Genomic DNA, 19,888 nt, shown 5'->3' on the forward strand with positions numbered 1-19,888 from the left:
ACAAATGCAATCCATCTTGCACATGTGGACTCACCACAAACCACTGGATAAAGATCCGGCTGGGCTCGCTATTGATTTCAGTGATATTGTACTGGCACGGGATCTCGGCCGAGTCGCCCAGGTACACCTCGACACTCTCAGGCGCAGTCCCGACCACCCTGGCCCACACTGGAACACATGAAACTACATTCATGAGGCATAACAATTCCATCGCGACCAATACTTGAATTCCTAATACGCAAGCTAACCCTAAGTCTACGTTGTTTTTGGCACAAGACGGACGGGAACAGAAGAGGAAGAAAGTCCACATGGCGTGCTTCTTTGTCTCCCTTCCGCCTCGCTAACTGACACATCTTGGCCAGGAAAGCAGTTTCCTGGGCATCATCGGGGGGAATTTAGGCACACAAGAAAGAGAGACGAGTCGCCAGGCTGAATCCCTGAGCCAACTTGTTCTGCAGCCATGTTGGACTTGGCTGCTCTCTTCTTTCGCAGTGAGAAAGAAAACATTTTGGCACAATGTTCTGTTTAATCTGGCGTGGAGTGGTTTTGCGAGACGGCGGAGGATACTCTTGTTCTCCACTTACACGGTCAGAAATAACTCAAGTCATGTGTTTCCTCAAACCGCCATGTTGTAGTTTTTTTTAACATTTGTTTGGGTGATATTTGCTCGCAGTGAAAGGGGATCTTAACTATGGGGTGCTGTTGTGTTGTGTTCAAACTAGACACTAAAAATGTTAGCTATGTATGTCAGTTAGGGATTGTAGACAAGTATAAGTGAAGGCTACAATTTCTATACAGTGGTACGGCCCACTCGTATGACTCAGTTTTTCAATATGTTGGCCCTGGTTTTCGTATGTTGTCTTATTTATCAAAGTTACAGTACACAGATAGTAACAGACTAGTCTCTTTGCTTGTGTATCCGTCTGTGGACTCAAGCACCAAACAAAGAATGGGGACTCTCGGTGTCTGTGAAGAATGGATAGTGGTCATTTGTTAACCATCTTCATTACTAAACACTAGGGGTGTAACGGTACACAAACATTTCGGTTCGGTACGTACCTCGGTTTAGAGGTCACGGTTCGGTTCATTTTCGGTACAGTAAGAAAACAACAAAATATAAATTTTTTGGTTATTTATTTACTAAATTTGTAAACAATGGCTTTATCCTTTTAACATTGGGAACACTATAATAATTCTGCCCACGTTAATCAACTGTGTGTCTGTTATTTCACTTTACCTTTTTCTGTGTTGATTGAGCTGTGTTGAAGCAGCAAAAAAGGAGTTTCTGTCTCTGATAGTTGATATAATAATGTAACTGCATCATTAAGCCTACATGAACTCCATGGTGTTCAGGGATAAATAGTCTCTCCTATTGCTATTGTACTATTTTTTCAGCTATAGTTACATTAATTATTAGAAATGCAGCAGCCTAGTTTTGAATGGCAGGGTCCCTGCTATCACATGTTGATAAAAATACAACATTTACATAATAAAAATCAACTACAGGCTTCTCAAATGCTGTAATAAATCAAGCATGATGAGTTGACTTGAAACTGTTTAATGTTGCACTTTTTATATGTGGAAGAAAAGTTTTGTCATTGTATGTAATCTGAGCAACAACTTGAGGCAGTTTAATGTGCTTTGCTGTCTGTAACACACACACACGCACACACGCACACACACGCACACACACACACACACACACACACACATACCACAAAATGAGCTAACGTTACGCTAAAAGCGAATTAGCCTTCACCTCAAGCCAGGACTGCGAGTGAGCTGAACTGCCTTTTACATTTCTAGAAGGTCAACGGGCTCATAGTGATGTTACTAGTAGTTGACTGGGAGGTGTTTATTATAATTTGGGGAGAGCCCGCTGCCTGATGCTTACCTGCTAAACGCTAAGCACTGACTACATGCGCTCTGAATACGCACTGCTGATTGTCTGTTACCGCTCTGTGTGTAACCAATCAGATGGTTGTGTCGGTGGCACAATGCTGGGTGCTGTGTAGAGGACTGACAGAGACAGAGGCAGAAGGAAGCTGAGGCGGCTACTTAATATGTTTGTGTAGAAACTCATTTGGTACACCTCCGAACCGAACCGTACCGTTACACCCCTACTAAATACTACACACAAACAGTGTAGTAGGGCTGGGCGATATGGCTGAAAACTCTATCACGATGGACAGTGCATCCGCAAAGTATTCACATTCACTTTTCCAACATTTTGTTATGTTATAGCCTTATTCCAAAATGGAATCAATTATTTTTTCTCCTCAAAATTCTACAGAAAATACCCCATAATTAAGATGTGAAAATGTTTTTTATTAATTTGCAAATTAAAAATTGCAAATTGATTTTTGAGTTTTAAATTTTTAATTTGCAAATTAATAAAAAACATTTTCCCATCTTAATTATGGGGTATTTTCTGTAGAATTTTGAGGAGAAAAAATAATTTATTCCATTTTGGAATAAGGCTATACCATAACAAAATGTTGGAAAAGTGAATGTGAATACTTTGCGGATGCACTGTACATCGTGATAGAGTATTCACAGCCTTTGCTCAATACTTTGTTGATTCACCTTTGGCAGCAATTACAGTCTCAAGTTTTTCTGAATATGATTGCACAAGCTTGGCACACCTATCTTTGGCAGTTTCGCCCATTCCTCTTTGCAGCACCTCTCAGGCTACATCAGAGTGGATAGGAAGCATTAGTTTTCATCTAGGATGTCTCTGTACATCGCTGCATTCATCTTAGTCTAGTCCTGAGGGTCACTCTGTCCGAGTTACAGCATTCCTCTGTGGAGAGAGGAGAACCTTCCAGAAAGACAACCATCTCTGCAGCAAACCATCAATCAGGCCTGTATGGGAAAGTGGCCAGATGGAAGCCATTTCTTAGTAAAAAATTGCCAAAATTCACCTAAACGACTCTCAAACTATGAGAAACAAAATTATCTGGTCTGATTAAACAAAGTTTGAAAATTTTGATGTTTGGAGAAATTCGGGCACCGCTCATCACCAAACAGATTCCATCCCTACTGTGAAGCATCGTGGTGTGCGGATGTTTTTCAGCGGAAAGAACTGGGAGACTAGTCAGGATAGAGGGAAAGATGAATGTGACATGAGAAAACCTGAATGACAGCCAATGCTTCCCATTAAACCTGATGGAACTTGAGAGGTGCTGCAAAGAGGAATGGGCGAAAATGCCCAAAATAGGTGTGCCAAGCTTGTGCAATCGTATTAAAAAAAACTTGGGGCTGTAATTGCTGCCAAAGGTGCATCAACAAAGTATTGAGCAAAGGCTGTGAATACTTATGGACATGTGATTTTTTTCGTTTTTTATTTTTAATAAATCTGCAAACATTTAAAAAAAAAATTAAAAAAATAAAAATAAAAATAAAAAAGCATCTTCACATTGTCATTATGGGGTATGGTCTATAGATTGTTGAGGACAAACAAGAATTTATTCCATTTTGGAATAAGGCTGTAATGTAACAAAATGTGGAAAAAGTTAAGTTCTGTAAATACTTTTTGGATGCACTGCAAGTGTTTTATATCAGTCAATATCGATAATCATTGATATTTTTTATGACCTATCAAATTAGGACCATGGAAAAAATATATGAAATGTAAAGGTTTTAATTCAAAACTTCTTCTGATTATAATCCCCTCAGCTAGCAAAGTATAAAGGAAGGTACATGTCAACACAAGCATGGAAAACAAACAATGTGAACAAAATATGAAAATCACAAAGAACACTTAAGAAACCTCTTTAAAATGAAGGTGCAAAAATAAGGAATACCGTATTTTCCGCACTATTAGCCGCACATAAAAACCACAAATTTACTCAAAAGCTGACAGTGCGGCTTATAACCCGGTGCGCTTTATATATGGATTAATATTAAGATTCATTTTCATAAAGTTTCTGTCTCGCAACTACGGTAAACAGCCGCCATCTTTTTTCCCCGTAGAAGAGGAAGTGCTTCTTCTTCTACGCAAGCAACCGCCAAGGTAAGCACCCGCCCCCATAGAACAGGAAGCGCTTCTTCTTCTACTGTAAGCAACCACCCGCCCGCGTAGAAGAAGAAGAAGGGCGCGGATATTACGTTTCATTTCCTTTGTGTGTTTACATCTGTAAAGACCACAAAATGGCTCCTACTAAGCGACAGGTTTCCAAGACGCAATCTCTCCATCCGCACACGGACTACTATTTCACAGCAACTGCCTAAAGACTTTCAAGAAAAGCTGGCTACTTTCCGTGCATATTGTAAAAACAAGATAGCTGAAAAAAAGATCCGGCCAGAGAACATTATCAACATGGACGAGGTTCCACTGACTTTTGATATTCCTGTGAACCGCACTGTGGATACAACGGGAGCACGTACGGTGAATATTCGCACCACAGGGAATGAGAAGTCATCCTTCACTGTGGTTCTAGCTTGCCATGCTAATGGCCAGAAACTTCCACCCATGGTGATATTCAAAAGGAAGACCTTGCCAAAAGAGACCTTTCCAGCCGGTGTCATCATAAAAGCTAACTCGAAAGGATGGATGGATGAAGAAAAGATGAGCGAGTGGTTAAGGTAAGTTTACGCGAAGAGGCCGGGTGGCTTTTTTCACGCAGCTCCGTCCATGTTGATATACGACTCCATGCGCGCCCACATCACGCTGGTTTTTAATATATTATTAAAGTTTGACTGACCTATCTGACTGTTTTTTTGACATTCCTTTAGCGCAGTTAGATGCGGCTTATAACACGGGGCGGCTTATAGGTGGACAAAGTTTTGAAATATGCCGTTCATTGAAGGCGCGGCTTATAACCCAGGGCGCCTTATGGTGCGGAAAATACGGTACATAAGAAATGCTTAACAAAGTGTAACAAAATAGTGCAAAGTGTGAAAATGTAAACATAGCAAAACCTAAGAAGAACTATTTTCTGCAGGTTTTATGCCAGGAACTTACAGCTGTGCTTTAAAGGGTGAGCGCGGATAAGGTGGTGAGGTATTACCTGTCTTGGCGGGGACGAGCGCCTTGCATAATTTACAGCTGGTCTGACTATGGTCTGATTTTAAAAATCCAATCATTTTTACTTTCTCTTCTCACTTCTTGCAAAAAATGAACTGCGAGACAACAAGATGGCGCAACCAAACTTTGATAGTTGGTTGCTGAATTTCTCAATAATGTAAGTACCGTATTTTTCGGACTATAAGTAACTGTTTTCTTCATAGTTTGGCCGGGCTCCAGTGTGACTTATATATGTTTTTTTCCTTCTTTATTATGCATTTTCGGCAGGTGCGACTTGTACTCCGGTGCGACTTTTACTCCGGTGCGACTTGTACTCCGAAAAATACGGTATGTATGTATTTATGTGTTTATGTGTGTGTGTGTGTGTGTATGCATGTATGTATGTATGTATCTATCTATCACCTGATTGGCTGTTAGCGTGTCACTCCCACTAATCAGTGATCACTTCTTACGTTGTTTGGTTACCAGCGAATGAGTGCCTTTGTTCATGCAACCAAAATTGTTTCCCTTCTTCCGATTTCTTCAAACAAAGAATACATTTTTTTTTTTTTTACATTTTATCAAACAGGGCGTCACGGTGGCAGAGGGGTTAGTGCATCTGCCTCACAATACGAAGGTCCTGAGTAGTCTTGGGTTCAATCCCGGGCTCGGGATCTTTCTGTGTGGAGTTTGCATGTTCTCCCCGTGACTGCGTGGGTTCCCTCCGGGTACTCCGGCTTCCTCCCACCTCCAAAGACATGCACCTGGGGATAGGTTGATTGCCAACACTAAATTGGCCCTAGTGTGTGAATGTGAGTGTGAATGTTGTCTGTCTATCTGTGTTGGCCCTGCGATGAGGTGGCGACTTGTCCAGGGTGTACCCCGCCTTCCGCCCGATTGTAGCTGAGATAGGCTCCAGCGCCCCCCGCGACCCCAAAAGGGAATAAGCGGTAGAAAATGGATGGATGGATGGATTTTATCAAACACATTTTTTTTTCACTAATATCGATTTTGTGTCTATTGTGATATATATTGATTTTTTTTTATCGCCCAGCCCTACAATGTAGACATCTGCGTCTTCTCCTTTGAATGTATGAAGCGCTGTGTTCTCAGCACTGTTCCCGTGATGAGGCATTCAAGGGCACTGCCTAACTCTTTGCCTTTCAGAGAATCTTTATGCTTTTTTCATGGAGCAAAACAATCCATCATAGGACCAATAACGTGAGAAACACTATTGAATTCAAGAAAGAACTTGTAGAAAAGTAGGAAGGTTGTGTCTGTGTAGACTTTCCCTCCATTCCTATGAAAAGATGTGATGTAATCCGAACACATCAGATGTAGATTGTGGTCCAAACTTTGGTTGTGAATACCGGTATTCATTAGCATGAGCTAGACCTCCATGTTTTCAACATGGGTTAAAAACAGACCAAGCATGAAAAGAGCTTCAAGACACACCACCGACGCCTTGCTGCCCCCATTCAGCTGACTGCACCCCCATCAGCGGCCCGTCTCCCTCCCTTGGTCTGCACCAATCATTTTCACGACTCAAGTTTTTCTCCAACCTTCCCTCAGTCCCTCCCTCCTCGACTCAGGCCGTGCTCAGCCAACCATTCCTCTAAGACGACGGGTGAGCCATTGTTCCCCCACCTGGGTGGACCGCATCTCTCCTCTCTCTGTCTCACAACACACGGTCATAAAAACACAAACCACAGAGCAAGAGGTGCACAACGGTTCATCTGGTGCTGAAGTGGTTGTTTACCGAAACAAAAATGACGACCCGGCTTTGAGGCGAGGATCAGATCAGAAGGCTGGGTGGTGGTGGTGGGACAAACTATGTCACAGAAGTCAATGTAAAAAATGTTGTTGCTCTTTGGGGCCGCGCCGCTAAACTTTTCAGCTAATCCGATTAGCGCTGGGGGGTTGCTGGGGATTTGGCTTCCAGACCCAACCTGGGACCGGTCTTATCTATTCCCGTTGTGCCTTTATACTACAGCACAAATACGCATGATCTGTGGAGCCTGACAACTAAAGTCCTGCCTTCCGGGTGTGGCTCAAATGGTAGAGCGGCCGTCCAGAAACCTGAATCCACTTTGTGCCATCCTAGTCACTGCTGTTGTGTCCTTGGGCAAGACACTTCACTCACCTTGCTCCCAGTGCAACTTACACTGGTGTTTGAATGTTTTGGTGGTTGTCGGAGCGCAGCTGTGGCTACAAATGTAGCTTACCACCACAAAAAGTGACTGAAGTGAATAAATCATTGGCTTCTCAATAGAACATGCTTTGAGTCACTAGAAAAAAAGCGCTATATAAATTGAATCCATTATTATTGTAAGTATAATTTATACTGTCTTTGAATCACCTGCGTATCAGCCAGACTTTAGACAAAGAAAACTACAATGTACTTATTGACAGGATTGGATCTGTAGGACATTTAGGGAATGCTCATGTAAAAAGTCCAACACACACACATTATATATATATATATATATATATATATATATATATATATATATATATATATATATATATGTCTTAATAAGGTTATCCAAAAAATAGTGCTCGATACCGTGGTAGAGCGCAATATATGTATGTGTGGGAAAAAAATCAAAAGACTACTTCATCTCTACAGGCCTGTTTCAGGAGATTTCTCCTGATGATTGAGGGAACCCCTCATGAAACAGGCCTGTAGAGATGAAGTAGTCTTTTGATTTTTTTCCCACACATACATATATATATATATATATATATACATATACTGTGTATATAAAGGTGATTGGCGGAAAATGAGGAAGCGTTGTTGTGTGTCCGGGGAAGCGCGGACTCACGAGACAAAAGTGTTTACACGAGAGGTAAAACCTGTTGGAATTGCGCCGTTCTTTGTTATCATAAGATTGGTAATAAAAGTTAAACATAGCGTCGGACATTGTGTGATTTCTTCTGGGGGCTACAATATATTATATTACTTTAATTCGTGTTCAAGTAAAAAAAAACATTATTTTCAAGATGTGGCAGCGTGCCACATTCAATGACATCAAAGGGAAACCCCGATATATATATATATATATATATATATATATATATATATATATATATATATACAGTATATGTATGTATATAGATATATACATTTTTTATCTGCCTTTAGACCTATCATAGATATAAAGTTTTTATTTGTAATGTTTTTAAGCTCTTTTTGCAAAAAACGAGAAAAACACAAAATATTCAGTGTTTCAAAAAAATGTCAATACTTTAGGTAGTTACACATTTTAATAGGTCAATAAACACTGATTTTGATGCATTATTATTTTTGGAACAATGACTGGGGATAAGTTGATTGGCAACACTAAATTGGCCCGAGTGTGTGAATGTGAGTGTGAATGTTGTCTGTCTATCTGTGTTGGCACCTGTGATGAGGTGGCGACTTGTCCAGGGTGTACCCCGCCTTCCGCCCGATTGTAGCTGAGATAGGCTCCAGCGCCCCCCGCGACCCCGAAGGGATTAAGCGGTAGAAAATGAATGAATGACAGTTTTTGCCAAGAACTCACACTATCCCTCAATCCTCAGCCTGAAAAGGGACACGCTCAAAAAAGTGTTGTAAGAAGTCATCCAACCATCCATCTATCCATTTTCTACCGCTTGTCCCTCTTGGTCATACGCTTTAAATTGTATTTCAACAGCTTCAGACCTATCTATAGACATAAAGTGTTTATATTTTTTAAATGTTTTTTTGTTTCATGCTCTTCTTGAAAAAAAAAATATATGAGAAAAACACAAAGTATGCAATATTAAAAAAAAAAAATTGCATAGTGGAGTACTTTAGATTAGGTAATTACAGCCAGGTCAATAATTCATAACAACACGAATGTCGATGCATTATTTTTGGAATAGTGACATTTTTCCCCAAAAAACTCACACTATTCCTCCTTCACCGAAAAATAGACACGCTCAAAAAAGTGTTATTGGTCATATTCATTTTTTTTTACTTTTAACGCTTTGATTTTTTAACAGCTTCAGACCTAATCAAAGATATAATGTTTTTATATATTTATAATGTTGGTTTTTGTATGTTTTATGTTTTTTTGTAAAAAAACAACACTATTTTTTTAATGAGGAAAAACACATAATATGCAATATTCCAAAAAATTAGTTGCAAAGGGGAATAGTTAAGACAAGGTAATTACAGCCTCCAGTCAAACCAGCCAAAAAGAAAAGGAAACACTGAGGTAATTTTAAGCTGATGAGTTTTTTGTGTCCTGTACCAATAAGGCCGCTAAACAAATGAGATACCTAATAGATAAAGAAGGCGGCCTGTACGCATATAGTGCCTCATTAGGTCATTAACACACAGGCAATCAGCGTGGTCACCATGATTGGTTTCCTCGTTTGATTAAGTCTGTCAGCTTAGGCCTGTGGTAGATCTGCAGCTCTGACAGACTGATAAGAGCCCCCAAAATCACCTCGACAAAACGGGCCCTCGTTCTAATCCTTCACGTGGCTGGCGAGCCATGAAATGAGGCAGGACACTTGTGAGAGATAATAAACATTCACTGTAATGAAGGTTTTTTAAGGACAACTGCGCCACGTCTCCATCGCTCTCTTACATTTCAGCTTCTTCCACAAACACCGTAAAGCTTTCTACTTATTTTAGAAATACAGTAATGTGGTTTTTATATACTTAAAATATGCTTTTGTTATTCAATCCTTTGTGCGTTGGCAGCGCAGAGAAGTCTGGTCTTCTGTCATTTTGGATTTGTGGATTAAAATGAAAAAGGACTTTCCACGATGGCATTAAAGATTGTACCTTTCCCATCCTTGTGAAGCGCTGTTTAAAGTATCGATACTCAAAAAAGCATCCTTTGCGAAAGTATCGATACTCTAGCCACCCACCCCCAAAGAAAAGTTAACATACAGAATATTGTTCTAACGAGCTGCGTTTACATTACCCTTAGAAATGTGCAAAACCTAAATATCGCAATAAGAAACTGGTAATTGAAACACCCATATTTCTAAAAACCTCTCAAATATCGCCCAAAAAAATTCTGTGCTCTTATGAGGTGGTTTTTGAGACGTTTCGATATTTAAGTTTTTCGCAAAAGCATAATGAATCAATCAATCAATGTTTATTTATATAGCCCTAAATCACAAGTGTCTCAAAGGGCTGCACAAGCCACAACGACATCCTCGGTACAGAGCCCACATGAGGGCCAGGAAAAACTCACCCCAGTGGGACGTCGATGTGAATGACTATGAGAAACCTTGGAGAGGACCGCATATGTGGGTAACCCCCCCTCCCCTCTAGGGGAGACCGAATGCAATGGATGTCAAAGAAGGCACCTAAAAACCGAACCGACGGGGCGTCCATGTAGGACAACCAGGGCAGATGGGTCGTCTTGGTATCGCTTCCGATCGGTCGGCCGCACCGGGCCTTACCCGCAAAACACCTACAAGTCGCAAATGTACTTTATAGAAATTTTAGAAATATCGCTTGTATTCTGTGAAAAAAACGCAAGGGAAACGCAGCGAATATTATTTCATTCATTCAGATAATTTGAAACTTGTTATCATGGTTTACGCTGTTTATTACCTCTGACACAGAGAACAGAAACAGGGGTTAGTGGGTGAGAAAAAAAGAAGCTGTAGAGTGGCAGAAGTGTTACCCAGGTGGTTCAGCCCACTGCCTTTATTCCATCCTGCATTGTGACGCGAACCCTGGCAACCAAGGTAATCAAAAAGGTCAACCAACGAGCAAGATTTCTCTACAGAATCTCCTCTGTGGTCAACAAAAGCACCATGAATATTCTAGCGGGAACTCTCATTCAACCCTTTTTCGATTATGCATGCACCTCCTGGTACCCCAGCACCTCCAAAACCCTCAAATCTAGACTCCAAACATCCCAGAACAAGCTAGTCAGGTTACTTCTAGACTTCCACCCCGGATCCCACCTCACTCCTACCCACTTCGCCAAAGTGGGCTGGCTCAGGGTGGAGGACGGAGTAAAACAACTTGCACTGAGCGTAGTCTATACAATCCGCTACACCTCCCTGATACCGAAGTACATGTCAAACTACTTCCATAACGTAAATGACCGCCACAACCACAACACCAGGGGGAGCTCCACAAACCACGTTAAACCCAGATTCCGATCAAACAAAGATCTTAACTCATTCTCCTTCTATGCCACATCAATATGGAATGCACTCTCAACAGGTGTAAAAGAAAGTGCATCTCTATCCTCCTTCAAAACCGCACTAAAAGAACACCTCCAGGCAACTATAACCCTAGTCTAACACCGTTGATTAGCAACACTAAATTGGCCCTAGTGTGTGAATGTGAGTGTGAATGTTGTCTGTCTATCTGTGTTGGCCCTGCGATGAGGTGGCGACTTGTCTAGGGTGTACAACGCCTTCCGCCCGATTGTAGCTGAGATAGGCTCCAGCGCCCCCCGCGACCCCGAAGGGAATAAGCGGTAGAAAATGGATGGATGGATGGATAACACCCTCCCCCCTCCACATCCCACCTCCATGTAAATGATGCTTTCTGAACTCACTATGTTCACTGCTCGCTGTACATATCCTACAAAGTCAGACCTACACTGTTTCAATGTCCATTTCTCAAATGATGCAATTGTTGATGACTGATTGTTGATCAACCAAACCTAACACCCCGCCCCACCCCCAGGATTGTAAATAATGTAAATAATTCAATGTATATACTCTGATGTTTAACTTGTGTAATGACTGTATTATGCTGATAGTATATATTTATAATAGGGATGTCCCGATCCGATATTTGGATCGGATCGGCTGCCGATATTTGCCAAAAATTGCGTATCGGCAAGGCATGGGAAAATGCCGATCCAGATCCAGTTTAATTTCCGTTCCGCATTTTCCAGCACACCTTCAACACATCCACAATTCTCACGCAGTTGCTTTTAGCTGCTGGCATTACACGACAGGCTATTCTCACTCTTTCCTGTGTCTCCCTCTCACAGACAGCGAGCGCACCTTCTTACACACGTCACATACTGTCACGTCATACGTCACATACTGTCACGTCATACGTCACATACGTATACGTCCTCTCCCAGCAGAGAGCGAGGTAGCGGCATGGCTAACGTTAGCTGTGATGCTAGCGCAGCCGCTAAGGTGCGCGCCTGCTCAAGCGTCCTCTGCGCACGGCAAATCTATGCCACGCACAAAATGTAATAAAAAAATAAGCGCATAACAATTTTCGACACACGGACACGGCAGAGACAACAGTTTTCGTCATCATTGTTCAAATATTGTGACGTCTGTCGAGACGCTTACCTCCATTCGGTGCCACACATCCACACCATCGAAATGCAGAGGCAAAAATTTCCACATCAACACCGTATGAAAAAAATAGTGATTTTTTTAGTTGTGATTTCCTTCTCTGCATGAAAGTTTAAAAGTAGCATATATTAATGTAGTATGAAGAAGAATGTTTTAATGTAGACATGCAAGCCTTGAAAGAACATTTTGAAAATTAAGACTACATTTCCTGCAAATGGGTGCATTTCTACCCTATATTTTAACTTTAGATTTATTCTCATATCAAACTCTTTTGGCTGTCTTTTTGACACTTACATCAGGCGCCCCCCTCCACACCCTGGATTATAAATAATGTAAACAATTCAATGTGATTATCTTGTGTGATGACTGTATTATGATGATAGTATATATCTGATAGTATATATCTGTATCATGAATCAATTTAAGTGGACCCCGACTTAAACAAGTTGAAAAACTTATTCGGGTGTTACCATTTAGTGGTCAATTGTACGGAATATGTACTTCACTGTGCAACCTACTAATAAAAGTCTCAATCAATCAATCAAAACACATAGAATCATCATACTGCTGTGATTATATGCATCAAGTGTTCATTCAAGGCTAAGGCAAAATATCGAGATATATATTGTGTATCGCAATATGGCCTTAAAATATCGCAATATTAAAAAAAGGCCATATCGCCCAGCCCTTGTTTCAATGATGCCATTTCTGTTTGTCATGTATAATTTTGTCTATTTTGTGTTTATCCTTGAATAAACAGGTCAGTTTCTTGTTACCAACCATTGTGTATTATTCAAACTCCCCTAATTCAGCTGGCTAGTTGTTATCAAGAGTACTAAAACCATTTTCAACATGATTCTGACAACTAAGTAGGCTAAATAACTTTAAACTTTAATACATGCTCGGATAGGCCAGTATCGGTCAGTATCGGTATCGGATCGGAAATGCAAAAACAATATCGGTATCGGATCGGAAGTGCAAAAACCTGGATCGGGACATCCCTAATTTATACCATGAATTGATTTACGTTGACCCAGACTTAAACTATTTGAAAAACTTTTTCGGGTGTTACCATTTAGTGGTCAATTGTACGGAATATGTACTGTACTGTGCAATCTACTAAAAAAAGTTTAAATCAATTTCAATCAGTCAGCATGAGAAGCGAGCATGCTAACCACCGAGACAAAAGCCTAACCTGGCAGCCAGCACATTCTTGAAGATGTCAGGGAACCACACTGGCTGGCCTCCGTTACAGAAGCAGCAACTCTACTCGTTGATGGAGCCCAATACAGAACAAAGAAAGGTGACGCACTGCAAGCTTTAAAAGATGTCTCCCTTAAGGTGGCAAAACTTTGCGAAACATTTGAAAGATAAGCACCCAGACCTGCACAGGTATTTTAAAGACCATCAGGTAAAAAAACATAGTTGACTTTCTCCCACCAACATGGGAACTTTGATCATCACATTAACATAAACAAACTCACACGCATTACAAACATAGCAGCTAAAATCATCGGCCTACCCACACCCAACATTTCAGATCTAAACCACAGGTCCATCATTCCACTGGCAAACACAATAGTCCAGGATATGACTCACCCACTACACCAATACATCATCCCACTACCATCAGGGCGCAGGTACAGGACTATCAAATTCCTGCAGCTATAGCCGCCCTAAACAGCCGGCCCGGCCGACCTGTCTGACAAGCCTGTAAATGTATTTGGTCATGTATGATGTCTTTTTGTTATTTTTGTTCGTGATGTCTATTGTTTAAAGGTACGGCAGTGAAAATGAAATTTCCCCAACGGGGACCAATAAATCTAAATCTAAATGAACACCAGCAGCTCGCTGGTGTTAACACGAAGACGCCGCATTGAGCTGGTTGGCTCATTGCCAAAACAGCCTCAAGCAAGTAAATAGACTGAATTTCATAAAACTCCTCTGAAAAAACTGTGTTTTATCTTTAACAATGTGTGTTTTACCTTCTACTGGTCCGATCTGTGTTTTTTGCCTTAGTATTTAGTAATTGTGTTTATTTTGAAGCACAGACCAAGAGAGGCAACCGTAAATCGTATAATGACAATAAACTTTTTTATTCTATTCTTTTCAAATCTAGCACAAGATTATGGCCAATATATATATATTCAATAATTTTGTGTTATCATAAGGTTTTTTGTTAAAATAAAGCCAATAATGTAAACTGAGCTACTAGTTACTCTGGATTAGAAGTAGCTAAGATACAGTAAAGGCTATCCCCAGAGAATTGTTGCAAGTTACACGGCAAAAGTCACTTGTTACATCAACACTTGTTCCACCCCCCTGGGAGGTGAGGGGAGCAGTGAGCAGCAGCGGTGGCCGCGCTCTGGAATCATTTTGGTGATTTAACCCCCAATTCCAACCCTTAATGCTGAGTGCCAAGCAGGGAGGTAATGGGTCCCATTTTTATAGTCTTTGGTATGACTCGGCCGGGGTTTGAACTCACGACCTACCAATCTCAGGGCGGACACTCTAACCACAACGAAGTTAGCGGCTACCTTGGCTGTTAGCATGCCTAATCCTGCTTGCTCTCGGTGTGTAACATGTTTAGCCTCTTCCTAATACTTGATAATGATGCCTAAGATATTAAGAAATGCAGCTTATTTGCCATAGCGGAGGTGATTATCATTAAAGGGGAACATTATCACAATTTCAGAATTGTTAAAACCATTAAAAATCAGTTCCCAGTGGCTTATTATATTTTCCAAAGTTTTTTTCAAAATTTTACCCATTACGCAATATCCCTAAAAAAAGCTTCAAAGTGCCTGATTTTAACCACCCGTCCATTTTCCTGTGACGTCACATAGTGAAGCCAACACAAACAAACATGGCGGAAAGAACAGCAAGCTATAGCGACATTAGCTCGGATTCAGACTCGGATTTCAGCGGCTTAAGCGATTCAACAGATTACGAATGTATTGAAACGGATGGTTGTAGTGTGGAGGCAGGTAGCGAAAACGAAATAGAAGAAGAAACTGAAGCTATTGAGCCATATCGGTTTAAACCGTATGCAAGCGAAACCGACGAAAACGACACGACAGCCAGCGACACGGGAGAAAGCGAGGACGAATTTGGCGATCGCCTTCTAACCAACGATTGGTAAGTGTTTGTTTGGCATTAAAGGAAACTAACAACTATGAACTAGGTTTACAGCATATGAAATACATTTGGCAACAACATGCACTTTGAGAGTGCAACAATTTTCATCAATTAATATATTCTGCAGACATACCCTCATGTCAGCAGGCCAGGGAAGCTAGGGTCGATATTCTTCTCTTGATCATCTTGGGACGGTGTGAGCCAAGACATCCAGGGGGTTTAGCTCGCTCGTCTGCGGGAACAAACTGCCGCCATTGCTTGCCGTGCTACCGAGGTCCTTTGTCCCTGAATTGCTCACACACTCCGGCAGATTCAATGGGGGTCTGGCGGCAGATTTCTTTGACTTTATCGTTGGAAATGCATCTGCTTTGAGTGTCGCAGGATATCCACACATTCTTGCCATCTCTGTCGTAGCATAGCTTTCGTCGGTAAAGTGTGCGGAACAAACGTCCAATTTCTTGCCACTTTCGCATCTTTGGGCCACTGGTGCAACTTGAATCCCTGTTCGTGTTGTTACACCCTCCGACAACACACCGACGACGCATGATGTCTCCAAGGTACGGAAAACAGTCGAAAAAACGGAAAATAACAGAGCTGTTTTGACCCGGTGTTTGAGAAAATGGCGGATTGCTTCCCGATGCGATGTCACGTTGTGACGTCATCGCTCCGAGAGCGAATATTTAATTAGCCTAAATTCACCCATTTAGAGTTCGGAAATCGGTTAAAAAAATATATGGTCTTTTTTCTGCAACATCAAGGTATATATTGACACTTACATAGGTCTGGTGATCATGTTCCCCTTTAACTTAGGGGAACAGCTCCACACTACGTATGGAGATACACAACTTGCTGGTAGCTTGTCTAAAAAGAGGAATGGTGTTCATGATCGGCACATCCCTAATTTTGATCATTTGTGGATTCATCGCCCAGCCCTAGTGAGTGTAGACATGGAGAGTTGCTGTGTAAATGGAGGGAGGGAGGCTCCCTCACAGGGTGTAAAAGAGCGAGCATGTAAGTAAGGCTGACAGGCAAGAGGATTTCTCTATACACAAGGCTGGTGTGGTGATGAACACCTGGGGGACAAAGTGTACTGTCTCACATCAAAGCAAGCACACACACACACACACAGTAGAGAGACGAGGGGTCCTTGTCGTGCTTTCAGAAGCAGAATGTGGCGCAAATCTCTCAGCGGTCCGTTCCCTTGGTGACAGTCAGTAGCCGCGAGCGAGTCCACGCTTCTTTATTCTTTTGGCACAGGGAGATAAGGAAGTGCTAGAAATCTCCTCAGAGGCCCCTCTTTATGTAATTATCTTCCCTTTCATGCAGCGCCGTATAGCAGTGGTCGAGGTCACGACCCCGCACGCTGGTGATTGATGTTAAGGTGGACCTCCTCCAGGGTACGGTGCTGTGGATGGCCTGCTTTGGGTTCAACCTATTTTGCAGGTATCCGTTTGTTTCAAACAATTTATGGGATACAAATGACCTATCAGAGTGAATGCTATGACTAGAGACACTAAAACCTCTACCGCCAATGTTTGGTATGTGTGTGTATGTATATATAAAAAAAATACATATATGGATGTGTGTTTTATATGGCCATGTTTTTTAACAACTACAGGGTTTTCCCTACATGTACTTGATCCGCCACGGCAAAATATCCGCCACGCCTTAAAAATTAGTTTTTTTTTATGTAAAAACAAATACAATTAATATAATTTATGAATGTATGTATGTAGTGTAGGGGTGTAACGGTACACAAAAATTTCGGTTCGGTACGTACCTCGGTTTAGAGGTCACGGTTCGGTTCATTTTCGGAACAGTAAGAAAACAACAAAATATACATTTTTGAGTTATTTATTTACCAAATTTGCAAAATCTTCCACCAAAAATATTTTTCTTAGTGGAATATTGGATGTGAAGTAATCGGAACCTTGGATAGGTCAACAATTCATAATAACATTGATTTTGATTCAATATTATGTTTTGAGCAATGACAGTTTGAAAGAAAAAAAAACAGCTTTGTTGTATTAGTCAACATTGCAACTTTTTCTAAATTACAGTATTTTTCGGACTATAAGTCGCAGTTTTTTTCATAGTTTGGCAGTGCAACTTATACTGTATATGTTTTTTTCCTTCTTTATTATGCATTTTCGGCAGGTGCTACTTATACTCCGGTGCGACTTATACTCCGAAAAATACGGTACATTTAACCTTTAAGCTTTTTTATTTCACTTTTGTTATGTTTTTGTATATTTTAATAGTATTTTTAAAATTAAATCTGATAAATCTATGGATAAAAAGCAGAGCCTGGCGACGCATGCGCGTTTATCATAACTCTCTCGCTCTCTCTGTCTCTGCCCCTTCCTCACGAATGCTGCTGCACGCACGATTTGTTTTGTTTTTAACCCCTTCTTAACCCTGAACTTACATTGAAAATACACGCGACCCTAACTCAAAATGCCGGACATTTGAGGCATTTAAGAAACTCCGCTCGGACAGCCTCGCAAAAGAGGACATGTCCGGTGAAAAGAGGACGTATGGTCAGTCTATCGTAACCCAGTCGCTGCTAGCATGCCGTGTGTTGTGCCTCGGGGTGCATTGTTTACACAACGTGCGATACGCTACTTAATATGTCCATGTGGAAACTCGTTCGGTACACCTCCGAACCGAACCGAAACCCCCGTACCGAAAGGGTTCAATACAAATACACGTACCGTTACACCCCTAATGTAGTGTAGTATATTTTCGTGGGTTCTTATCTTTTTATGGCTTTTAGGTCGAGGAAACACGGACATCAGCGTGGATTAGCTATATTTTTCAACTCACTTACATAACAACTTTTACGTAACATGTAAACAACTGCGCCACAGCGTACACGTCATTTCCAAAACTTTAATCATCGCTACAATCTAAGTATATATATATATATATATATATATATATATATATATATATATATATATATATATATATATATATATATATATATATATATATATATCTTAAACTACTACATTTAGCCTACAACCGTATTTTTCGGACTATAAGTCGCAGTTTTTTTTTAATAGTTTGGCCGGGCTTCAGTGCGACCTATATGTTTTTTTCCTTTTTTATTATACATTTTGGGCAGGTGCGACTTATACTCCGGTGCGACTTATACTCCGAAAAATACAGTATTTGCGCACTATTGACTGGTGATGCATCGAAAATTGGGCTGCCAAAAAAAGACTTTGACCACTGAAACATCGCTGCCACAACCGGATGTTATGCTCATACGCATGAGATTGTCTAGAGCGGAGGCAGAATGACTGCAATTGGGGTGTCCTTTTATATATATAAAATGTGCAAAGTGCAACTATTAAGAGGACAGTGGTAGCTTTTCAAGTACCAGTAGAGTTGAAAAACAAGTTGACTTTATATGCCAATTTGTGTTTCATTGTATCCATTAAACCAGAGATGTCAAAGATGCGGCCCGCGGGCCTGATCCAGCCCGGTTCAATCTGGCCCGCGAGATGATTTTTCTAAGTGTAAAATTGAGCTGCATTTTTAAAATAAAGAAACTGCTGTTCTAAAAGTGTCCACTCGATGTCACAATAGCAATTCTGTTAGGCAAGCCTATCGTTTATATTGAGGCGAGCAAGTATACCAAGCAAACGGTACACGGTAAAGCAGGGCTGCGACTAACATAAACAATTGCTAACCTCACTTAAAATGCTGCATGAGACACTGCACATTGATATACAGTAGTTATGTGAAAATGATTTTCTTCTGTGCAAATTTAAAGAAAGTTAACAATGGAAATGACAAATGAAGTGTTTTTATTTATGCTTCATTTTGTTTTTGTTCAATCATAGATGGGCTGTGACTTAAAGGGGAACATTATCACCAGACCTATGTAAGCGTCAATATATACCTTGATGTTGCAGAAAAAAGACCATATTTTTTTTAACCGATTTCCGAACTCTAAATGGGTGAATTTTAGCGAATTAAACGCCTTTCTAATATTCGCTCTCGGAGCGATGACGACGTCACATCGGGAAGCAATCCGCCATTTTCTCAAACACCAAGTCAAATCAGCTCTGTTATTTTCCGTTTTTTCGACTGTTTTCCGTACCTTGGGACATCATGCCTCGTCGGTGTGTTGTCGGAGGGTGTAACAACACGAACAGGGACGGATTCAAGTTGCACCAGTGGCCCAAAGATGCGAAAGTGACAAGAAATTGGACGTTTGTTCCGCACACTTTACCGACGAAAGCTATGCTACGACAGAGATTGCAAGAATGTGTGGATATCCTGCGACACTCAAAGCAGATGCCTTTCCAACGATAAAGTCAAAGAAATCTGCCGCCAGACCCCCATTGAATCTGCCGGAGTGTGTGAGCAATTCAGGGACAAAGGACCTTGGAGCACGGCAAGCAATGGCGGCAG

At 41.0% G+C, this 19,888-nt stretch overlaps 1 protein-coding gene across 3 annotated transcripts in view; it reads right to left on the reverse strand.

The window, feature by feature from the left end:
• The window catches only part of mcama (melanoma cell adhesion molecule a), a 109,760-nt gene that overhangs the window by 22,718 nt on the left and 67,154 nt on the right, over positions 1–19,888 (reverse strand). For all 3 annotated transcript variants that reach the window (XM_072913848.1, XM_061963064.1, XM_061963063.1), the window contains exon 2: positions 35–168. In XM_072913848.1, the coding sequence (XP_072769949.1) occupies positions 35–168 (134 nt within the window). The remainder of the gene's footprint in view (positions 1–34; positions 169–19,888) is intronic.

The sequence above is a fragment of the Nerophis lumbriciformis genome, linkage group LG09 (assembly GCF_033978685.3).
Source record: "Nerophis lumbriciformis linkage group LG09, RoL_Nlum_v2.1, whole genome shotgun sequence".
Taxonomy (NCBI): Eukaryota; Metazoa; Chordata; class Actinopteri; order Syngnathiformes; family Syngnathidae; genus Nerophis; species Nerophis lumbriciformis.